Source organism: Gastrolobium bilobum, unplaced genomic scaffold (genome assembly GCF_033153095.1).
Source record: "Gastrolobium bilobum isolate Gb01-03AN ecotype WA unplaced genomic scaffold, APGP_CSIRO_Gbil_v1 utg30702, whole genome shotgun sequence".
In the NCBI taxonomy this organism is placed as follows: Eukaryota; Viridiplantae; Streptophyta; class Magnoliopsida; order Fabales; family Fabaceae; genus Gastrolobium; species Gastrolobium bilobum.
The window spans coordinates 89,853-110,875 of NW_026895373.1; the positions used below are offsets into that span (position 1 = coordinate 89,853).

Below are 21,023 nucleotides of genomic sequence, written 5' to 3' on the forward strand. Positions count from 1 at the left end.
AAGAATACAAATTTGTTTGCTTGGAAACCTTCTGACATGCCGAGGATAGATCCGGCTTTATCTGGTCACCGTCTGTCACTAATGCCCGGTTTGAAGCCGGTTGCCCAGAAAAAGAGGAGAATTTGCCCAGAAAGGAGGAAGGCGATTGAAGAAAAAACGAAGGAGTTGTTGGAAGCCGGTTTCATTAGAGAAATAAAGTATGTAACATGACTAGCCAACCCGATTTTAATAAGGAAGCCGGATGGGAGATGGAGGAGTGCACTGATTACACGGGCTTGAATAAAGTCTGCACTAAAGACCCTTTTCCACTCCAAGTATTGATTATTTAGTGGACAATGCTTCCGGCTATAAAGTTTTATTGTTTATGGATGCTTATTCTGGGTACAATCAGATACCGTTGTGGAAAGAAGATCAAGAATAAACGGCATTTATAACGGAGGATGCAATTTATTGTTACAATGTGATGCCATTTTGATTAAAAAAAGCAGGAGCCACTTACATGAGGATGATGACTAAAGTAATTAAGGAGCAGATAAGTAGGATGTTGGAGGTTTATAAGGATGATATGATTGTAGAGTCGGGAGATGGTAAAGCACACTTGGCCGGCTTGCTAGAAGATTTTGGGCAGATCAGAAAGCATAATATGCGATTGAATCCAGCTAAATGTGCCTTTGGGATGCCCGCATGGAAATTCCTAGGATTCTTATTGACAGAAAGGGGGATTGAGGCTAATCCAGATAAGTGCAGAGCTGTGCTAGGAATGCAGAGTCCAGGGAACATCAGGGAGGTCCAGAAGTTTAATGGGCGAGTAACGACGTTATCCATGTTTTTGTCAAAGTCCGCTCATGTTTCCTTTCCATTGTTTCAATTGTTAAAGAAGGGAAACAATTTTGTTTGGACGAAGGAGTGTGAAGCTACGTTTCAACATTTAAAGAGAATTTTAGCTTCACCCCCAATTCTTAGCAAGTCGGAACCAGGTGAAGTTTTATTCTTATATTTATCTGTTTCGCCGGAAGAAATTAGCTCGGTCCTTGTCCGAGAAGAAGAAGTCGACAGTCAAAAGCCAGTGTACTTTATAAGTAAAGTACTACAGGGAGCCGAGGTGCGTTATCAACATGTAAAAAAGGTGGCGTTTGCACTACTGATAACAGCAAGGAGGCTTCATGATTATTTTCAATGTCACCAGATAATAGTCAGGACCATTCAACCAATTAAGCAAATGTTGCAGAAGCCGAATTTAGCAGGGCGGATGGTAGCATGGGCGGTAGAATTGTCCGAGTTTGGCATCAGATTTGAAGCACGCATGGCAATAAAAGCACAGGCATTGGCAGATTTTGTGGTAGAAATGACGCATCCCGGAAGTAAAGAAATAGATGGTTGGTGGAGGTTATTTGTGGATGGATCATCAAATAAAAGAGGAAGTGGAATGAGGATTATAAGAGAAAACCCAGAAGGAGTAACTATAGGGCACTCATTGACGTTGGAGTTTCCTACAAGTAACAACCAAGTAGAATATGAGGCAATGATTACAGGGTTGATTCAAGCAAAAGAACTCGGAGCGGAGTTTTTAGAAGTATACAGTGATTCGCAGTTGGCGACATCGCAGATAAGTGGAGTTTATCAGGCGAGGGGAGAAATTATGATTAAGTATTTGGCAAGAGTGCAGGAGCTGATGAAAGAATTTAAAGATGTCCGAGTAGAGCACATTCGGAGAAATGACAATGTCCGAGCTGAAGTTCTCTCAAAGTTAGCAAGTACTAAAGCCACAGGGAATTTAAGGACTATAATACAGCAGAGCATCCAGGCTCTGAGTATTGTTTGGATAGTGGAGGAAGGCAATTGGATGGATCCAATTAAAGCTTTTTTTGGAAAAAAGGAGAAGTACAAAATATAAGATGGAAGCGAGTAAGTTGAAGAGGAAGGCGGCATGAATCGTGATGTTAGAAGGGCACTTGTATAGGAGGGGGTTTAACTCGCTGCTACTGAAGTGTATAGCTCCAGCGATTACCGAGTACGTATTGGAAGAAATCCATGAGGGTATCAATGGACATCATCTTGGAGGGAAGTCTTTAGCACGGAAAGCTATCATAGCAGGTTATTTTTTGCCAATGATGGGGGAAGATGCAAAAAGGCATGTTCAAAGGTGTGAACAATGTTAGAAATTTTCTAATGTGTATAAAGCTCCCCAGAAGAGTTGTTTACAATCTCTTCTCCCTGGCTATTTTTTAAATGGGGAATGGACCTCTTAGGCCCATTTTCCAAAGCAGCTGGGGGAATTAAGTATTTGATTGTGGCGGCAGACTGCTTTACAAAATGGATAGAGGCGGAACCCATGGCAAGCATCACAGCTCAGAAAGTGCAAAAATTCTTTATTGGGAAGATTGTTTGTAGGTTTGGCATACCTACAGTAATTATTATTGATAATGGGACTCAATTCATAGATAGGAAGTTCCGACAAGCAGTTGCCAAGATAGGAGTGAAGCATCATTTCTCAGCAGTAGAACATCCCCAGACAAACGGGCAGGTGGAGTCAGCTAATAAAATTCTGACAAATGGTTTAAAAGGGAGAGTTGAGGGGTGTAAGGGGAGTTGGCTAGAAGAGTTAGAAAATGTGCTGTGGGGATATAGAACGTCAGTACAATCTAGCATTCAAGAAACTCCATTCAAAATGACTTACGGGTTTGATGCGATGTTAACAGTAGAAGTCGGAGAACCATCGTGGAGAAGAAAGATGATAGAAGAGGTAAACGAAGAAGTAAATAATGAAATGATGAAAATTGATCTACATTTGTTAGAAGAGGAAAGAGAGAAGACGGCTATGGTGGAAATGGCATACAAGCAGGGGACAACGACTAGGTATAACCGGACGGTGGTGAAATGATCATTTGAAGTTGGAAATTTAGTGCTGAGGCGGGCAAATATAGGAAACAAAAATGCCGGAGATGACAAGTTGGCAGCAAATTGGGAAGACCCATATTTCATATCGATATCTGATAAAGGATTCACCTTTTTAATATTTTATATCAATATTTGATAAAATTGATCAAAGATTTGTCTTGATTGGCATAATGTATTTAATACAGCCTTTGATTAAAACCTGATTAAATGCTTTGGGAGTAATCTGTAGACAAATTGAAGATTTGTCTTGATTGGCATAATGTATTTAATACAGCCTCTGATTAAAACTTGATTAAATTGAAAGCTTTGGGAGTAATCTGTGGACAAGTCAAAGATTTGTCTTGATTGACATAATGTGTTTAATACAGCCTTTAAAATATATATATATATATATATATATATAGGCATATATATATATACACGTGGCATTTTCTAACATTGGTTTACAATATATATTATTATTGTTGCATCTCAAATTGAGAGACATTGTTTAAACATTATATATTGTTGAACCATTGCTTGCGGGACCCGGTGTCCTTGTGGTTGCAATTGAATTTGCCTTCTTGTAGCAAATACAATAAATCAAAATGCTTCATGGTAGCACCAAGAGTGCCAATACCGTTGTCAAAAAAGCTCATGGGATACTGACTTTGGAAATACAAGTCAGATAAGGAGATATTTTCTCTCATTTATTTTTAATTGTCGAGATATTATACCGGCACGATCTACTCAAGTAGATTGATGGGAAACCACTAACAATTTTCCCAAACAAAAGATGGGTAATTGATATGCATAAGAAATAGGAGTTGGATTGAATAACATCCAATAATAAGCATCTCGGCCAAGTCATTACCAAAGCTGGGATCATGCTTCAATAAATATGACAGTTCAGCATCATAACCAGAGCCAAGATCAAGAATAACACGCTGGAACCTTGCAAATGGGCCCAAATTAAAAAGACCCGAGCTAGTTTATGTTACTCCCATTACAGGAACTGTCCTCTATTGCAAGCAGGATGGTTACAGAAAGCAGGTCGGCAGATATTTTGAATATTATCATGACAAAAGAGCATCGGGTTTCACAATAAAGCGGCATGCCCTAAGTTTCATGGAGCATAGATGAAGATCAATAAAATTAGGGAGCATGGAGCTTTATGATAGATGCTCAATCAAATCCGATACGGTTAACTAATATTAGTTATTGATTGATGTTGATCAATTATTAATTGTTGATTGATATTATTATCTAATTACACCTGGATAATTACTGATTGTTAATTAAAGAAAAATTATTGCTAATAGCCTACTTCATGCTTTATTATGTTGCATTTATTTTCGCAAAAAATAATCAAACAGATGGTGTGGAGATCCTCTCTAAGAAAGGGAAGGAGATCCATATCCACTCAAATAAGGAAGAAAATCCACCTAGATGAATGCAAGACTTGGGCGAAAGAAGCCAAGCTGAAAGAAGAGCCAAGGCATGAGAAGCCGAGCTCGAGAAAAAATGAAGAAGGCCAACCCACACCGTGGATTGAGAAGAAGGCCAACCCCAATTAAAAGACCACGGCAAATGAAGTCGGGTTCAGACAAAATGGCACCGCAAAAGAAGTGGGACCCAAATTAAAAAGCCATGCAAGAAGAAGCAGCAATGAAATTCAAAGAGAGAAAATGTGTCTCCTCAAATATAAGGCTTTGACAAAAGAAGCCAAACCGGCCCTCCGGGATAGAAATGGTTTATTAGATGGAGCCAATCCATCACAAAAGCTGAAGACGGATATGGCGAGATCCAATTCGCGATAAAAGTTGAAGAAGGAAAAGAAATAAAGCAACTCAACCATAGAGCCGAGTTCAAATACTCAAAACATAAATTGAGAAAGAAACCGACCAAGGGCCCCGGCATCTGCAAGGCCAACCAACTAGCACTCAAACAGATGTGATGGCTAGCAAATATAAAGTTGACCAACAGGAAATTATAGGTCAGGTGAACAGAAACTTGCACCAACGATCAGATAGTCAACATCTAAATTTTTATCAGCATATTTGAAATATTGATTTGTGATAATGATATGAGCACACTAACAATTAATGGGCGAAGCTCATTTGCAAGTGTATTATCTCCATAATTACAAGACATCTAAAGGAAATTCGGGCAGTCAACATGCCTCATATATAAAAGATCATAAATGATGATCCAACAAATTCATTCCTCCTTGAGATGTTCTAGCAAAGAAACAACAACAGGGCCATAGCCCTCAATAATTAAGCAAACTGGCCATGTAGCCGAGTTTCAAAAGCTTCGAACACTAAATTCAGAGATCAAAAGCATTCTGGGACAGAGATAAAGATCCGAGATACAAATCGAAGGTAAAATGGAGATGGACATGGCGAGATCCAATCCAATCCAAGTCGAAGGCGAATATGGAGAGATCCAATCCGAGATAGAAATAAAGATCCGAGATATAAATCGGAAATAAAATGAAGACGGATATGGCGAGATCCAATCCAATCCAAGTTGAAGGCGGATATGGCGAGATCCAATCCGAGATAGAAATAAAGATCCGAGATATAAATCAGAAATAAAATGGAGACAAATATGGCGATATCCAATCCAGGATAAATATAAATCCAGGATATAAACTGGAAGACGGATCCAATCTGGGTTCAAATGTAAAAATAATGCATGCATGCGGAATCAAGCCTGGTTCAGGGAAAGCGGGAGGACGCTTCCGTAATCCAAACTGAACTAACATTCAAGAGGGTAGATTGAAGCGACACTAATCAAGTCATCATTATGCCTTTGAAATTGAAACTCAGGAAAAAGGCCGAGTTGAATATTATAAAATCACGGTATAAGAATTCGGGTTAAAGTAAAACGAGGGAACAAGTAGATACCTTCGTAAATATGGATCCTTGTGATTCTGATGCATCAATATAAATCTGAGATACAAGCGCACTTTGTCATGCTGACTCTGATCAAGTCAAAATGCTCCATACTAAGGTCGAAAGACCCAAGTGGGACATGTGACAATACTGCCTTTACCTAGGATAGTACTGGGTTACGAAACCCAGGTCATGATTGAAGGCGACAATGATCACCTTCATCAATGCTGACTTAACAAAACGTTAAGTTAAAACGAACATGCGTCACAGAGAGTGACAAAAAGCGAAATCTGTATAATGCTTTGACCTCGGCCAGGTCAATATACCGGAACTCGTAAAATGCACGATTTGCGAAAATAAGAATTTATTCGAGTTGTAAAAATAACTCGTCTCGGATGTGGAACAACTCGAGTAAGGTTTGATATTCTTAGAAAAATGCCTAAGTTACAAACCTAGATAACAAGGATCCAAGCTTGTTTATCAAAATCAAGAGAATGCTAAGTCCTTAGAAGTATTTAACGAAATCTTCAGGCAACTCTGGAATCTGGTGAACCTCGAATTCTTAGAAAAATATCTAAGTTATCAGGGAGGCATAAAACTCAAGATGCGAGTATAAAGGCAAAATCATTCAGCGGGAGTCTTATCCCGTTCTATTTGAACGTCACGGCAATACAAGCCGGACTCAAAAAGATGAATGATTTTGATCAAGTCAAAATCTGTTAAAAACACGGTATGCACAGCCGGGTTGAAACAGAAGACGATATTAAAACGAGATTCTGGCAAAGCCGAGCTCAAATAAATAAAGTTACAGTATATAAAACTTGGCTAATTATAGCAAGGAGAAACTCAACTATGCAAACCAAACATGCGAAGAACCAGGAACAAAGCCCCGCAACATATTTGAAAAGGGATCTCAAATATCCTCAAATAAGCAAAAAAAAGGCAAATTACAAAAACAAGTCAGTATTCGGACATAAAGATACTTGGATTTAAGTAATACAGCCCAACAACCTGGATATCCCGACTGCCGGACTGGGGGGTAAGTGCAGGAATGCAACCAAAATTAAAAGAGAAAAGCAGCAATCCTGATACTTCAAGATCTCGGTAAGACAGTCAAAAAGACTGGTCAACTACTCCGAGCTACGTACCTCGGCCAAAAAAAGGTTGAGGGAGGAATGCTGAAATAGTATACACGGCACCCGGCTCATGAAACTCGGCATCGAAGAAAGAACGAAATAAGAATAAATCTGAAACACGGATCGACAAGAATCCATGGATTCAGAACAATGAGATCATGGATCAATGAATCAACAAAACTTCGGCAAAGAGGTCAACATAACAAGTTAGCTGAAGCCATACAACAAAGGCTAACAAGGCTCGGACCATGAACATGGCCGACTTCCAGACACTGAGAATAAAATATTCGCAAATGCGATAAAGAGTAATGCACAACAACCATGTATCCCGCACACCCAGACTGCCGGGCTGAGGGGCAACAACCCAGGATAAAAATCCGGCATAAAGAATGAAGACGAGTTTGGAAGGATGTGATCCTAGAAAATGGATCACACCCCAATCCGCGATAAAATGAAGAAGTGTTTGGAGAGATGGGATCCTGGAAAAAAGGATCACACCCCAACCCGCGATAAAATAAAGACGGGTTTGGAGAGATGGGATCCTCAAAAAAGGATCACACCCCAATCCGCGATAAAATGAAGACGGGTTTGTAGAGATGGGATCCTGGAGAAAAGGATCACATCCCAACCCGCGATAAAATGAAGACCGATTTGGAGGGATGTGATCCTAGAAAAGGGATCACACCCCAATCCGTGATAAAATGAAGACGAGTTTGGAGAGATGGGATCTTGAAAAAAAAATCACACCCCAACCCGCGATAAGATGAAGTCCAGTTTGGAGAGATGGGATCCTGAAAAAAAAGGATCACACCCTAACTCGCGATAAAATAAAGACCGGTTTGGAGAGATGTGATCTTGGAAAAATGATCACACCCCAATCCGCGATAAAATGAAGACGGGTTTGGAGATATGGGATCCTGGAAAAATGGATCACACCCCAACCCGCGATAAAATGAAGACCGGTTTGGAGAGATGAGATCCTGGAAAAAAGGATCACACCCCAACCTGAAATAGCTCACAAGTCAAAACGGCGAAATAAGTCGAAGTCAAAAAATGATACTCTGGCAAGAGGCCGAGACAAATATTATAAAAGCCAAGGTATTGAAAACCTATGTCTAGCAACGTGCAAGAACCTGGATAGAAAACTGGTTAAAAATAAAAAGCACTGCAGGTGTAAGGACCCTCACCGTTAATTTAGGAAGTTAATTAAATAAATATGAGAATTAGAAAATAATTTCATAATTGACCCTAATAATTATGAGAAGGCTTAAATGATATGGTAAGTAATTAATAATGCTGAAAGTCGCTTTTCTGACGAAAAGTGCAGATACCGGTTCTGCTACTTGGTATAAATGTGTACCGACGAAGTATCCCGGAAAATTATAATAAGTGTATAAATATTCCTAGAATAATATGTAGGACTGCGATTTCAAGTTTCAAGTCAAAATAATGAATCTGGTGCCAAAACTGATACTGGCTATGTAAAAACTCGTACCAGAAAGGTGCTGCGAAAAATAAAATAAAAATATGACAAATCTTAGAAAAATGAGTAGGTTCTGAATCTCAAATTTGAGATTAAAAAACTAAGCGTAGCTATTATTGCTAATACTGGGTGTTTAAACTTAAACCGCCTATATATATACTCTTTTGGCACTAAACCCTAGGTATCATTTCAGTTGCTACGTGAGTTGGAGGCTGACCAGCTCCCACTCACTGTTCCATTGCTTCTCTTACTCGCATTGTTTTTAATCTGAGTAAATTGCATTTTTGGTCCTTCACAAAAAAATATGGTCTTCACTTTAGTTAATTAAAAAAAAAATTTAGTCCCAAAGTTTTTAAGAAATTCAAAGTGCATCCTTTTGGTTGAAATCTTAGTTCCTTACAAATTCAAAAAAGACCCATATTAATCCATCAAGAAAATGGAACGAATCCAGAATTTTCAGACCACTAAATTTTATTTATTTAAGAAACTAAAACGAGGGCAGTATTTTTTTTTGTTATGGACTTAAAGGGGCTTTACTCTTTTACTTTTTTGAATTGAAGAGTGCGCTCCCAATTGTACTCTCGGACCTTAAAAATTTTAAGGCAAGAGTAAATATTTCAAGAAGAGGGATATTTTTACTATTAAAATTTTTTATTATCAACTCACTATCTATCTAATCATTATTGGATCAACATTTTCTCTTTATTCAAAAACTTTTTAGCATTCTCTCTTTTTGATTCAATGATGATTAGATAGGTAGTAAGTTAGTAGTAGAAAATTTTAGTAGTAAGAATATCCTCTTCATATTTCAATATCTACCCTCGTTCTTCGTTTTCCTTATTTTCTGTTTTCCCCCTTGGTTGTGCTTTCAAAAACTTTTAGATGCTGTCACTCTTGTGTTTCAACATCTTTATTTTTGGGAGTTATTTTAAGGACTTTTTCCCCCACTTCTTCGTGCTTTTGTGGATTCATCCTCTCTTCTTTCCCTTCTTGCACTTATAAGTTATAAGTTCCTCAAAACAAGTACTATGCATGCAACACTTTCTTCTTTATTCTTTTAGTTTTATTGATGGATTTTCTGGGTTAAGTGATCTCAAACAAGAAACTCTAACTGGGAATCGAAGAGAATAAACTTCTTACATGTATGAACGGAGCAACTAAGCAGATTCACGTGCAGTTGGATTTTGAAATGAAATCAGCAATATCGACAGTACGTACGTTCTCTAATAAATAGAGTGATGTAAATGCTTCTGAACCAGAAACCAAATAATCTGCAAAAAATAATAATAATTATAACATGGAACATAAATTAAAGAATTCTTAAACAGTACAAGAATGGATAGAGAATTTGAATGGTTTTACTCTCCTCTAGTTGAGATACTAGAGGTACAACATAACTGAGTGAAGGAAAAGTCTACCTCTGGTCACTTGCTGAGGAAAGTCCAATCCAATACTTCAAATGAACAGAGTGAATACTAAAGCTGATGGTAGTTCCTTCACGAGATTGAACAATATGAAACAACTTTTCACTCCTTTTTTGGCTTTTTGGTGGTATTTGAGCTGAAAAATAGTTGCACCTTCCTTCTTTTTTCTTTTTAAGTTGTTTTGGTTGGATTTTCTTGGTCTTATGAGCTCAAAAACAAGAAATACTATCTGGGAATTGAAACAACGAATCTGAAAGGCAAATTTGAATACTCAAACTAAAAGACAACAATCAGCAACGTGCTATCTCTTTTTGTCGTTTTTTTTCCTTTTTGGGGGTTGTGTGAGCTGAAAAGCAACCAAATATACAGAAAAAGTTAAACAGGGAACTTAAAGACAAAAAATGAAGAATTAATGACTCAAAACTAAAACCAAATATAATAATGAAGAATCAATCTGTAAAGTAAAAGAAATCTAAAATAATCAGTAACTCTTTTTGTTACTTTTTTTTTTCTTTTTTTGAATATTAGGTTCTTACTTCTTTGTGTTGTACAAGCTGCAAATATAAGAGTTGATTGAAGATGCAAATAGAAACCGAAAAGACAAATAATCTGCAATGCTCTTTTGCTCAAACCAAGGCAGTAAGCTCTTAAGGTGGACTGTAAACAAGTAATCTGTGGGATCCAAGAATGATGATGAAATGGAAAAATTAAGACGCCATAGATATATGTGTATATCAATGTGCATCTTCCTAGAAATTATTAAATATAACCGTACTTGAAAAAAATTACAAATAATAAAAATTAAAAAAACAACCACTGCTAATGACCTCAATATGTTAGTCGTCTCTTTTGGGGAGTTGAATATCGTGATTTCTTTAGATATAATGCAAATTGCAAATAATTTTTAACCATTGAAAATGCAAAACTGACAGCCAGCTACTGGTATCAATAAAAAATGTCATTTGTCTCCTTCCTTCGATCGAGTTGAATATCGTGATTGCTTTACGTAATAATTTAATTTGCAAGTAATCTTCAAACGTTGACAATTGGAAAATGACAGCCAGCTTTAATGGTAGCAATAAAAATTGTTATCTCTCTCGTTTCTTACACTTGAAAATTGTGATTACATTACATAAAGTACAAATTGCTAATAATTTTAGAATAAATATCTTTTTGGGTCCTAACAAAAAAGCATGGTCTCCACTTTAATTTTTTATAAAAAAAATTAGTCTTAAAATTCTTAAGAAATTCAAAGTGGATTCATTTTGAGAGACTAATATGGATATTTTTTGAATTTATGAAGGATCACTATTTCAACTAAATGGGTCCACTTTGAATTTTTTAAGAACCTCGAAACTAATTTTTTTTTTTGTAAGAGACTAAAGTAGAGACCGTGTTTTATGTTAAGTAACTAAAAAGGTATTTACCCATAATTTTAAAACGGGATGACGGCCAACTAACGGCAGTAACGAAGAAATGTTATTTGTCTGATTTCTTAGAGTTGACTGTCGTTTGCAATTAATTTGGTGGTATTTGTACGAGATGCGAACTTCGCCAGGAAGAAACCTCATGAGCAACGAGAGCGTTGACATCAAGGTGTAGCCGTGTAGCGAACTCAAATAATTTGTAATTCACTCTTTTTATTTTAAATTGAAAATCATTGAAACGAGAAATAGCACACATTTATGCAGATAGAAAACAAACAGAATTTCTTATGAGGAAATTGGGAACAAGGCTAATTTCCTTCTAGATAATACAAATTATGAAGTCACTAAGAAATTAACATAATATCATAACAAACATAAATTGTTTTAGATATGTCAACAAACATAAATTGTTTAGATATGAGTCAATAGTGTAGTGTATAAAGCCAAAATCTGAGCCAAATACATCAATAAAGAAAAAGGAAATAAATGCACGAAACCCATATCCGAGCCCAAAACTTCAACTATAAATAGAGACCTAACCTAACCAAACCAATTCACTCTGAATCCTCAATAATTCTCCACCACTCTTCTTCTCCTCTACACTTTCTCTTTCTCTCTCCTCACTTTAAATTTTTATTTTTATTATTATCTTTCTTTGGTTACCACCCGCTTCTCTTCCCCAAGTTGTAGAAGTCACCAAACACGGAGACCAGGTAATCCTAATCTCTAGGTGGTTGTAGATTCGTTGTGTATGAAATTTTATTGTGTGTATCCTAATCTTTAGGTAGTTATATGTTTTATTGTGTGTATCCTAATCTTTAGTTAGAAATTTATGAGATTTAAATAAATGCATAAGACATATTTCCTTTATTTAAACTTTAGTCTTTGGTTTTATTTTAATGTAATAAATTTAGCCTTGCACCTGTCCATTGTACAGGTGCGGCGGTAACATTCCCCAAATTAGATTTAGATTAGCTTTCGCAATATTTCTATTATTATAATTGTAAAAAAAAAAAAGAATTTTGACAATTTATTTATTATAAGATTGTTTTATAAATTGTTAGAAATTTGGGGTGTTACAGTTATCTTAGGACCATTTTGTTTCACGTGAAAGATGTTGTTTTTTGGAGCATTGTTATTCATTAGTTGCATTGTAACTCAATTGTTGCATCTGTGTGGTCTTTATTTCGGCGCTTTCCCTGTAACCTAATCATTGCTTTTGTTTACCGTAAATGGCCATTTCCTGTCACTGTTTCATTCAATGAAAGTGATAACCTTAACTTCATCCTTCAATGACTTTTATTATTATTTTTATTTTGTTCTATTATCCATTCAGAACCAATGACATATATTGATATGGTTCATTTCTTCTCTATATGTCATTCCCATTCTCAACTGTTGACAAACACTCTTTCATTCTCTGGAATCTAACCATAAATGTTTGCTTGTTTTGTTGTTGTTCAAGATAAGATGAGCTTTTTAGCGAAGATGTTTTTGTTCATGAATCCGTGTGCCAAGCCAACCCCCGTTGATGGGGATGAAGATGACCGTGGGAACGGCACGCCGAACACAAAAGAAGCCGTCAAGGGTCTGACGTCGCAGGTCCTTAATACTCTCTCCCTCTCTCTCAACAAACATTGTTTTTTTCATCTTCTTTTTCCATCTTGGTTAAAACAAACAAAATCAAACCAAATGTTTACCTTCTTCTTTATTTTGCTTCCTTTATATTTGCTTATTAGTTTACCTTCTTCTTCATGCTCTTCCTTCTTCCTTATGATGCCTCTCCTAACTATTTCGAACCAAATGTTTCTAAATTGTGTGAAAAATTGGACAAGTAATATTTGGATAGAAATTACTGGAGATTTCTACAAATAGAAAATGCTTTCCATTGGGGGTGCATAGTTGATAGTAGGATATATATATATATATATATAGACTTTCACGTTCAAGGATGTTGTTGTCATCCACTTGCATGTATTCTCTACCAAGTACATTCTCCACTAGCCCAGCTGTAAAGGTATTGTATGATGCTTTGAAAATGACCTAAGCCTGAAACCTTAAGACTCCATGGTATGTATTAATTGTATGGTACATGATTAAGACTTTTAAATGCATTGATGCTAATTTGAATTTTTATTCTGCATATGCAGATTAAGGATCTGGCGCTGAAGCTTTCAGGGAAGAAAATCAAAGCTGGCAACCCCAAGAGCATCAAGTATGACACCGTTTCTGAAGAGGGGGTTCCATACGGCTACATTGGTGGTGGAAGCGCAAGTTCAACCCCTGCTTTGGACTACACAAACCCTAATCAATCCCCAATTGGTAACACCACCCCTGGAGGGCGTCAACCTCAACCACCAGCTGGTAGTGTAGCGATGGTGGACATGACTGGATCCAACAAGTGGATAGCAAAGATGGAGCCAGGTGCTCACATCACCGTTGTGTCTCTTCCTACTGGGGGCAATGATCTCAAAAGGATTCGCTTCTGGTATGTATAATATGTCCCAAGTTTTGAAAATATATGTAGTACCTTAGAGACCTTGTTGGTAATTTATACCATAAACCATACCTCTTTTTTATGTACAATAATTACATATAAGAAACAGTGAAATATATTCATTTTGTATCAGGTCGGGATTGATCAGAATCAGCTCAATCCCCTATCAGATCTAGAGAAAATCAACTGTAGAATGAGCAAACTATTAATTGATTCACAGATTCAAATATTCTCAGAGGCATTCATGCCTACAATATTGCAACCTGTAATCTCCAAATCTGCTCATTGCTTTCAGTGGCCTCATCTTTATATATTCCAAGTCCAGTAATAAGCATCCTAAAAAGTTCACTTTGATGCCATGATATTTTTTCCATAGAAGAAAAAAAACTATCAAAGAGATAATAGAAGGAAAGTACAATGACAGCAGGATCAGGTATCCTCCATAGAAAGAGAGGTTGCAAAGAGAGAAAGCAATATTAGGCCACTGAAATTTAAAAGTTAAAACCAATTAAATGAAGTACATAATATGACCATAGAGGAAGTTTTGTTTTCCAAATGTTAAAATCTTAAACCTTTTGGCTTATTAGCTAAAGCCCTGAAGCAAAATTCTCCAACCTAGCACTCCCGTATCTTTCTTGTTGTACATACTCCTGCAATTGATTGTCATTGAACAATTTAAACACTTCAAAATTGAAAGAAAATTATCTTAAGGGGATTAGAACAAGTCAATCAGTAAGATCTTCTTACCACTAAATTGAACAGAGTGCCTTTCACAAATGCAACAAGCTACTTAAGGGACTTATGATTTAAAATTAAATCAAACAATTCTTATTTATAGGGCAAGACTGATATAAGAAAGAGAAATAAATATAAGAAAGCTAGAATAATTTTTCTACATATAAAGAGACCTACTAAAAAAGGCAAGTTATTCTTACAAGTATATAGCAAGCTGTAGTGTGATACCATCTACGTTGAAAGCATTCCTCAAACAATCTATCCAAAAACCCCAAAAAGAAATTAAAAAGAATATTTACACATCTAAATATAGCAGTGAAAAAAGCATTATAATTTGCACTAACGAGCCAAAAAGGCAACAAAATTCAGATGACTTTGCAGTGAAGAAACAACTTAGCAACCATTTTCACAGTAACAGGTAGAACTACTTATCATATATATTAGATACACGTAAAAATACTAAACTTTGTACAAGTCTCTTCTTTCTTTCTTTTTTCAGTCTAAGTCTTAAAATATAAAAATAACACTGATTTTACAAGTGAATATTAATAATTTCTTTTTCAATAACTTCAGTTTTCCTTGGTTCACTTGAAGCAGCTCTACAAAAAAAATTTCACACACTTAGTTGCCTAGATAGAATTAAAAAATTAATATCTTAACTAATAAAGAACGATAATAAGTTCATAACAAGCTCTAAAGTCAAAGTTCATAATCAAAATAGATGTGCAGCAGCCCTAAAAATCAAAATTTAAAATCCTAGATTACATACTGCACACGGCATGAATACTCAATGAAAACACGGCATGCACAGGTAAAATCCTAAATTGGGAAAGGTGGTTTTAGCATTGTTTACAAAGATGAATTCCCCGATTCAACTTTTATAGCTGTCAAGGAACTTCAAGTTCAATTACGAGAAGAAAAACAAGTTAGAGCTGGACTGAACACAATGGGAATGATCCAACACAAAAATCTTGTTCGCCTACTTGGCTTTTGTTTAGAAGATTCAAACAGATTCATAGTCTATGATAGGCATATTATTTCCATTTTCAAATTTTCGTTAAACAGCTTTCTTGTTCCAACAAATAACATTGATCTGATACAAAATAATAAAATCATAAATTAAACAACAAAGCAAAGGAAATCAATTAAAGGAGAACTCACACAAGTTAAGAATTGGAATCAGCGAAGGTGAGAAGAGCAAGGATCAGGTTGAAGCAATTTTGAATTTGAAACATGAATTTGAAAAACTTGAATCTAAAAAGAAGAGATGTAAAATTCAAAAGCCAAGTAGTAAACATAATGAGAAATTGAAGCTAAGTGAGTTACCATAATCGATCCAATAACTCTGGTTTCGAAGCATAGGAGAATGAAGCTCTCCATCGAGAGAAATCTGATAGCGAACGAAAGTAGGGAATGCTAAGGTCTGAATAAGAGGAGGAAATGTTGTAGCGGCTCAGTGGAGAATTAGTGCTTAGATTCGTATAAACGAGAGAGGGTGTCAGGGTTACAACAATTTTTTTTTGTAAAAATAGAAATATAAATTTTTTAAAACTCTTCGTTCTGTTTCATAATACGTAGAAAGTAAATATAAATTATAAAAAAATATTATATATATCCAAACAATTTAAAATAGCAAAATATAATATTGAATTGTGGAGGTTTAAAACCTGCTAAAAATTAAATCAATTAGTGGAGGCTTTCTTAACCTCCACTAAAAACCCTCCACTAATCATCCTTTTTTTGTAGTGGCATTAGCCCTTTTGGACTAGCAAGTGATAATATATTTCTGCTGAGAATTTCATTGATAAATTAATACAAATGAAGCTTACCCAAAAAAAAAAAAAATTAATACAAATGAAATTTTCGATGTTGTAGTGGAAAATTTCAGTGACAAAAAATCAGTGAAAATAAAGTTTTAGATTGACATCAAAGCATGTTGTAGTCTAAAATATTAATGCAGAGGGAATTTAACTAGAAAAACAAAAAACAATAAAATTAGTTTGTTAAGAATAAAATTAATGATTCATATTTGAATGCAAAGAGAAGAACACAAGAATATATATAAAGGGCATATTTAGGATTCATGATTTTACATAAATAATGTTAAGAATTGGATTACTAACCTTTCTCCATAGCTATTGGAAAATATAACCTTGTTTCAGAGAAAAATTTCCTTAATCTCTTAACCTTTTGATTATACTCTTTTTTTTAAAAATAAACTATGCTCCATTACGCTAGTGTAGAATAAAAGGTAACTACAAAATAATCAAAGTTAAAGTAAGTAACAAGAAAATGAGTAAATAAAAGAAAACATAAATAAGAGAGAAAAATAAAAAGGAATCATTCGAGCAGAATCATCACACAATCTGAATTGTGCTAATAACATGTTATGAAACTAAAGGGTAACTAGATTATAATAAAGGCAAGAGAAGAAAGTGAGAGAGAAAATTAGGACAAAAATGAAAGAAAGATCATTTTCCATGGTCCTGTGTTGTCGATGTACAAAATTTGTACATGGTCTCTATTCATAAACTCTTTACTATAATGAGTTACAATAAAATAAATGGAACCAAATAAAGTGATCTTAATTCAAGTGGAAGATTGGTGAGCGATGAGTGAGAGAGAGAAAGGTGATCATGGGAAGAATCCTGGCAAATCAAGTGAAGAACTTGACATTCTTCAAAGAAGTAATAAGAGGAATAAAGGTGAGGGAGATCAGTTTTCAAATGATGTATCTATGATACCTAGACATGAAGGTTGGATGGAAGATGAGAATGGCCAACGTTCAACCTGGAGGGAAATTTTGATGCGTCATAATGGAGAAGATGATGAATGGAAAGGAGAGGCGTCTGCCGAGGAAGACTTAGATGGGGAGGAACCTGCTGATGAAGAGGATGTCAACCATGGAGGAATTAAGATGTGGGAGGAAGATGATGGGCGTACTTATTTTAGTTGCACCAAAAGAGCAAGGAAGAGAATGAGGAAACCTTGGGAGAAAGCTCTGATTGTTAAACTCCTTGGGAAGAAAATTGGGGTGGAGTTTATGAAGAAAAAAATAAATGTCTTATGGGCTAGAAAAGGCAAAATCAATGTCACTGATATTGGTAATGACTTTTTCGTAGTCCAGTTTAGTGAGAAGGATGATCTCAATTTTGCGTTGAACGGTGGTCCATGGATTGTTTTGGGTCATTATTTATCGTTGAGGAAGTGGGAACTAACTTTCAGACCTAATAGTGCTGGAATTGCTAAGATTGCTGCTTGGATTCGTCTACCGGATATTCCCATTGAATTCTATGATGAAGCTTTTTTTAGAAGGATTGGAAAGTGGTTAGGCAAGATGATCAAGGTAGACAGCAATACAAATGCTCATGTAAGAGGACGGTTTGCAAGAATATGTGTGGAACTGGACCTATCTCAGCCATTAAAGGGTGATTATGTGCTGGAAGGATTTACCAAACAAATTGAGTATGAAGGATTAGGGCTCATTTGTTTTGGTTGTGGGAAATATGGACATAGCACCGAGAATTGTTCAGCTGCTCCAAAGCAACGCAGTTCATCCGATATTCATAATGACGATCAAATTCATCAAGAGGAACCTGGCAACTCAGAATTCCATCGAAGCAAAGGATTGGGACCTTGGATGGTTGTTAACCGTCAACGCAGGAGCCGGCAACCTCCTCAGACGGCCGGTGCAGTCCAGCCAGGCGCTGGTTCAAAAACGTTACAAAGGAATAATGATAAGGGAGTTATGACCAGCGATAATCAAGGTGATAAGAGAGTTATGACCAGCGATAATCATGGTAATAAGGGAGTTATGACCAGCGATAATCTTGGTAATCATGGTAATAAGGGAGTTATGACCAGCGATAATCATGGAGATAATCATGGTGATAAGGAGGAAATTACGCAATCACGGTTTGCAATCTTAATAGCTGGACCTATTAATGAGGAGGATCATAATCAAATAATTAATTCTGTTACTCCTCATATGGGGGCCCCTCAGTTTGAAATTCCTCAGAAAATATTGACTAAATCCAAAAAGTCCAAAGATACCCCTAGGACTAAATCAACGGTTCCTACTATGCATACGGCTCATTCTTTAAGCACGGGTAAGAGGTGTCCAGTCCAGAGTGAAAATCGTGAAGATCATACTCGCGTTCCACCATCTCCATCAATTGCTACTCCCATGGCGGTTAGTCCTATGCAAGCAAATCAACATGATCAGGAAAATGGGATGAAAGCAAATAGCACTTTGAACCAGAATCAAGAGCAGTTATATGACACATTTCATAAAACTGGTCCTGATATATCAGTTGACAACAGCAGCGACATCCAAAATCCTAAAACCTCAACCATCTCTACGTGCATGGAGGTGGACAGAGTTCACCAGGAAGATATTTCAAGAATGAAGGATGCAAGAACCTTGGAGTCTTGCGTTCAACATAGTTTTTAATGAATTTATTCTTCTGGAACTGTAGGGGAGCAGTGAAACCCCAGTTTCAAAAATCGCTTTTTCTGTTTACTAGGAAATATAAGCCTAGTATTGTAGTGATTCTAGAACCTCGGTGTAGTGGTCAAAAAGCTTCTGACATTATCCGAAAATCTGGGTTTAAGCATGCTTTTGTTCAAGAGGCAGAAGGTTACTCAGGGGGTATTTGGATCCTCTGGAATGATGAGACTGGTCTCGTTGAAATTGTTAATCACACAAAACAGTTTGTTCATTTTAAAGTTCAGAATTTTCATGTTCCTTCCTTTTCTTGCACGGCAGTTTATGCGAGTCCTAGGGAAGAAAATAGAAAGGAGCTATGGGATGATCTGCTAAACATTAGTCTCCATTGTAATGGGCCGTGGTTGGTGGCTGGGGATTTTAATGAAATAGCAAATCGGGATGAGAAGAAAGGTGGCTGTAGAGTTAACTTAAACAGATGTTCCAATTTTGCAAATGTTCTTCATAATTGCAAGCTGCTGGATCTTGGAGGATCAGGTCCTTGGTTTACATGGAAGGGTCCGAAGTTTCTTCATCTTGATCGTGTTTTTAAGAGGCTGAACCGAGCCTGTGCTAATGCAAGTTGGAAGACTACCTTTACTGATGCTGGCGTTAAGGTACTTCCACGGATTTATTCTGATCATAGTCCCATTTTGGTCTACTTGTCTAACTTGGACACAGGTTGGAAAAATCGTCCCTTTCTCTTTGAGATTGCTTGGATGGAGCATTATAACTTTACTCAGTTTCTGGCTAGGAGCTGGAATGTTGTGAAAGACACTAGAACGAATCTGCATGATCTGACTCCAAATTTAAAAAGATGGAACAAGATAGTCTTTGGCAACATTTTCAATAGGAAGACTAACATATTGCATAGTATTGCAGAAATTCAGAATCATGTTGATTATCATACCAACTTATCTCTCCAATCTAGAGAAAAGGAGGTTAGGAAGGACCTTGATGCGGTTCTCATACAAGAAAAGATCTTATGGTTTCAAAAAGCCAGGGTGAAATGGATAAATGATGGGGATAGAAACACCAAATTCTATCACATTAAAACAGCTACTCGAAGAAGTTCGAATAGGATTCTTGAGTTAAAAAATTCTGATGGGATTTGGGTGAAGGAAGCTAGACAACTTCATCAATTGGTAACAGATTTCTATAGCAACTTGTTTAGTGAGGAAGTCCTTAATCGTGATTGGGTGAAATCAAAGACTACTTGGCCCCTTCTGTACGATGATCTTCTATCTAATCTGACTCGTAATCTTTCGGATGACGAAATTTCAAAAGCTATTTTTTTAGTATCAATGGGTCAAAAGCTCCAGGGGAAGATGGTTTTCCAGCTACCTTTTTTCATAAGAATTAGAGTCTTATTAAGACTAATGTTATTAAGGATGTTAACATGATGTTTCAGAATCCCAATCTGATTCACCTTGTGAACTCGACTCTTCTGGTCCTTATTCCAAAAGTAAAGAGACCTGAAAGTGCTAAGCAGCTCAGACCAATCTCTTTGTGCAATGTCATTTATAAAATCCTCAGTAAAATTCTGGTTAACAGAATGAAGCCCCTAATGGAAGAGATGGTGTCTCCCTTCCAAGCTAGTTTTGTTCCTAAACGACATATCCAGGACAACATCATCATCACCCAAGAGCTGATCCATTCAATGCGTAGAATGAGAGGAAGAAAATGCTTCATGGCAATTAAAATCGACTTGGAAAAGGCTTATGATATGTTAAATTGGGAGTTTGTTCGTAAAATTTTGGATGAAATTCAAATCCCACACTGGTTCACAAATATTATCATGAATTGTATCAACTCTGATAAGGTCTCAGTGCTTTGGAATGGAGCCATTGCAGGTGACTTCCTTCCTTCAAGAGGAGTTCGTCAGGGTGATCCTTTATCTCCCTACATTTTTGTTCTAGCCATGGAAAAATTGTCTCATCTCATTCAAGATGCGGTTGACAATAAGATATGGAAGCCAATCTCCGTGGGATCAAAAGGTCCTAAGATAGCCCATCTGATGTTTGGAGACTTTTAGTTCAATGTTATAGTGGATTGCTT

The 21,023-nt window shown here is 36.4% G+C and overlaps 2 protein-coding genes across 2 annotated transcripts; both read left to right on the forward strand.

The window, feature by feature from the left end:
• Positions 1-12,735: 12,735 nt before the first annotated feature.
• LOC133307751 (protein BREVIS RADIX-like) lies at positions 12,736-13,745 on the forward strand. Its single transcript, XM_061508305.1, has 2 exons — positions 12,736-12,849; positions 13,398-13,745. The coding sequence occupies exons 1-2, from the start codon at positions 12,736-12,738 to the stop codon at positions 13,743-13,745; spliced, it is 462 nt and encodes a 153-aa protein (XP_061364289.1).
• Positions 13,746-17,090: 3,345 nt separating this feature from the next.
• LOC133307757 (uncharacterized) lies at positions 17,091-21,000 on the forward strand. The gene is made up of 6 exons (XM_061508312.1): positions 17,091-18,246; positions 18,358-18,907; positions 18,958-19,174; positions 19,442-19,969; positions 20,087-20,222; positions 20,819-21,000. Exons 1-6 carry the CDS (start codon positions 17,091-17,093, stop codon positions 20,998-21,000), a joined length of 2,769 nt encoding a protein of 922 aa, XP_061364296.1.
• Positions 21,001-21,023: the final 23 nt, after the last annotated feature.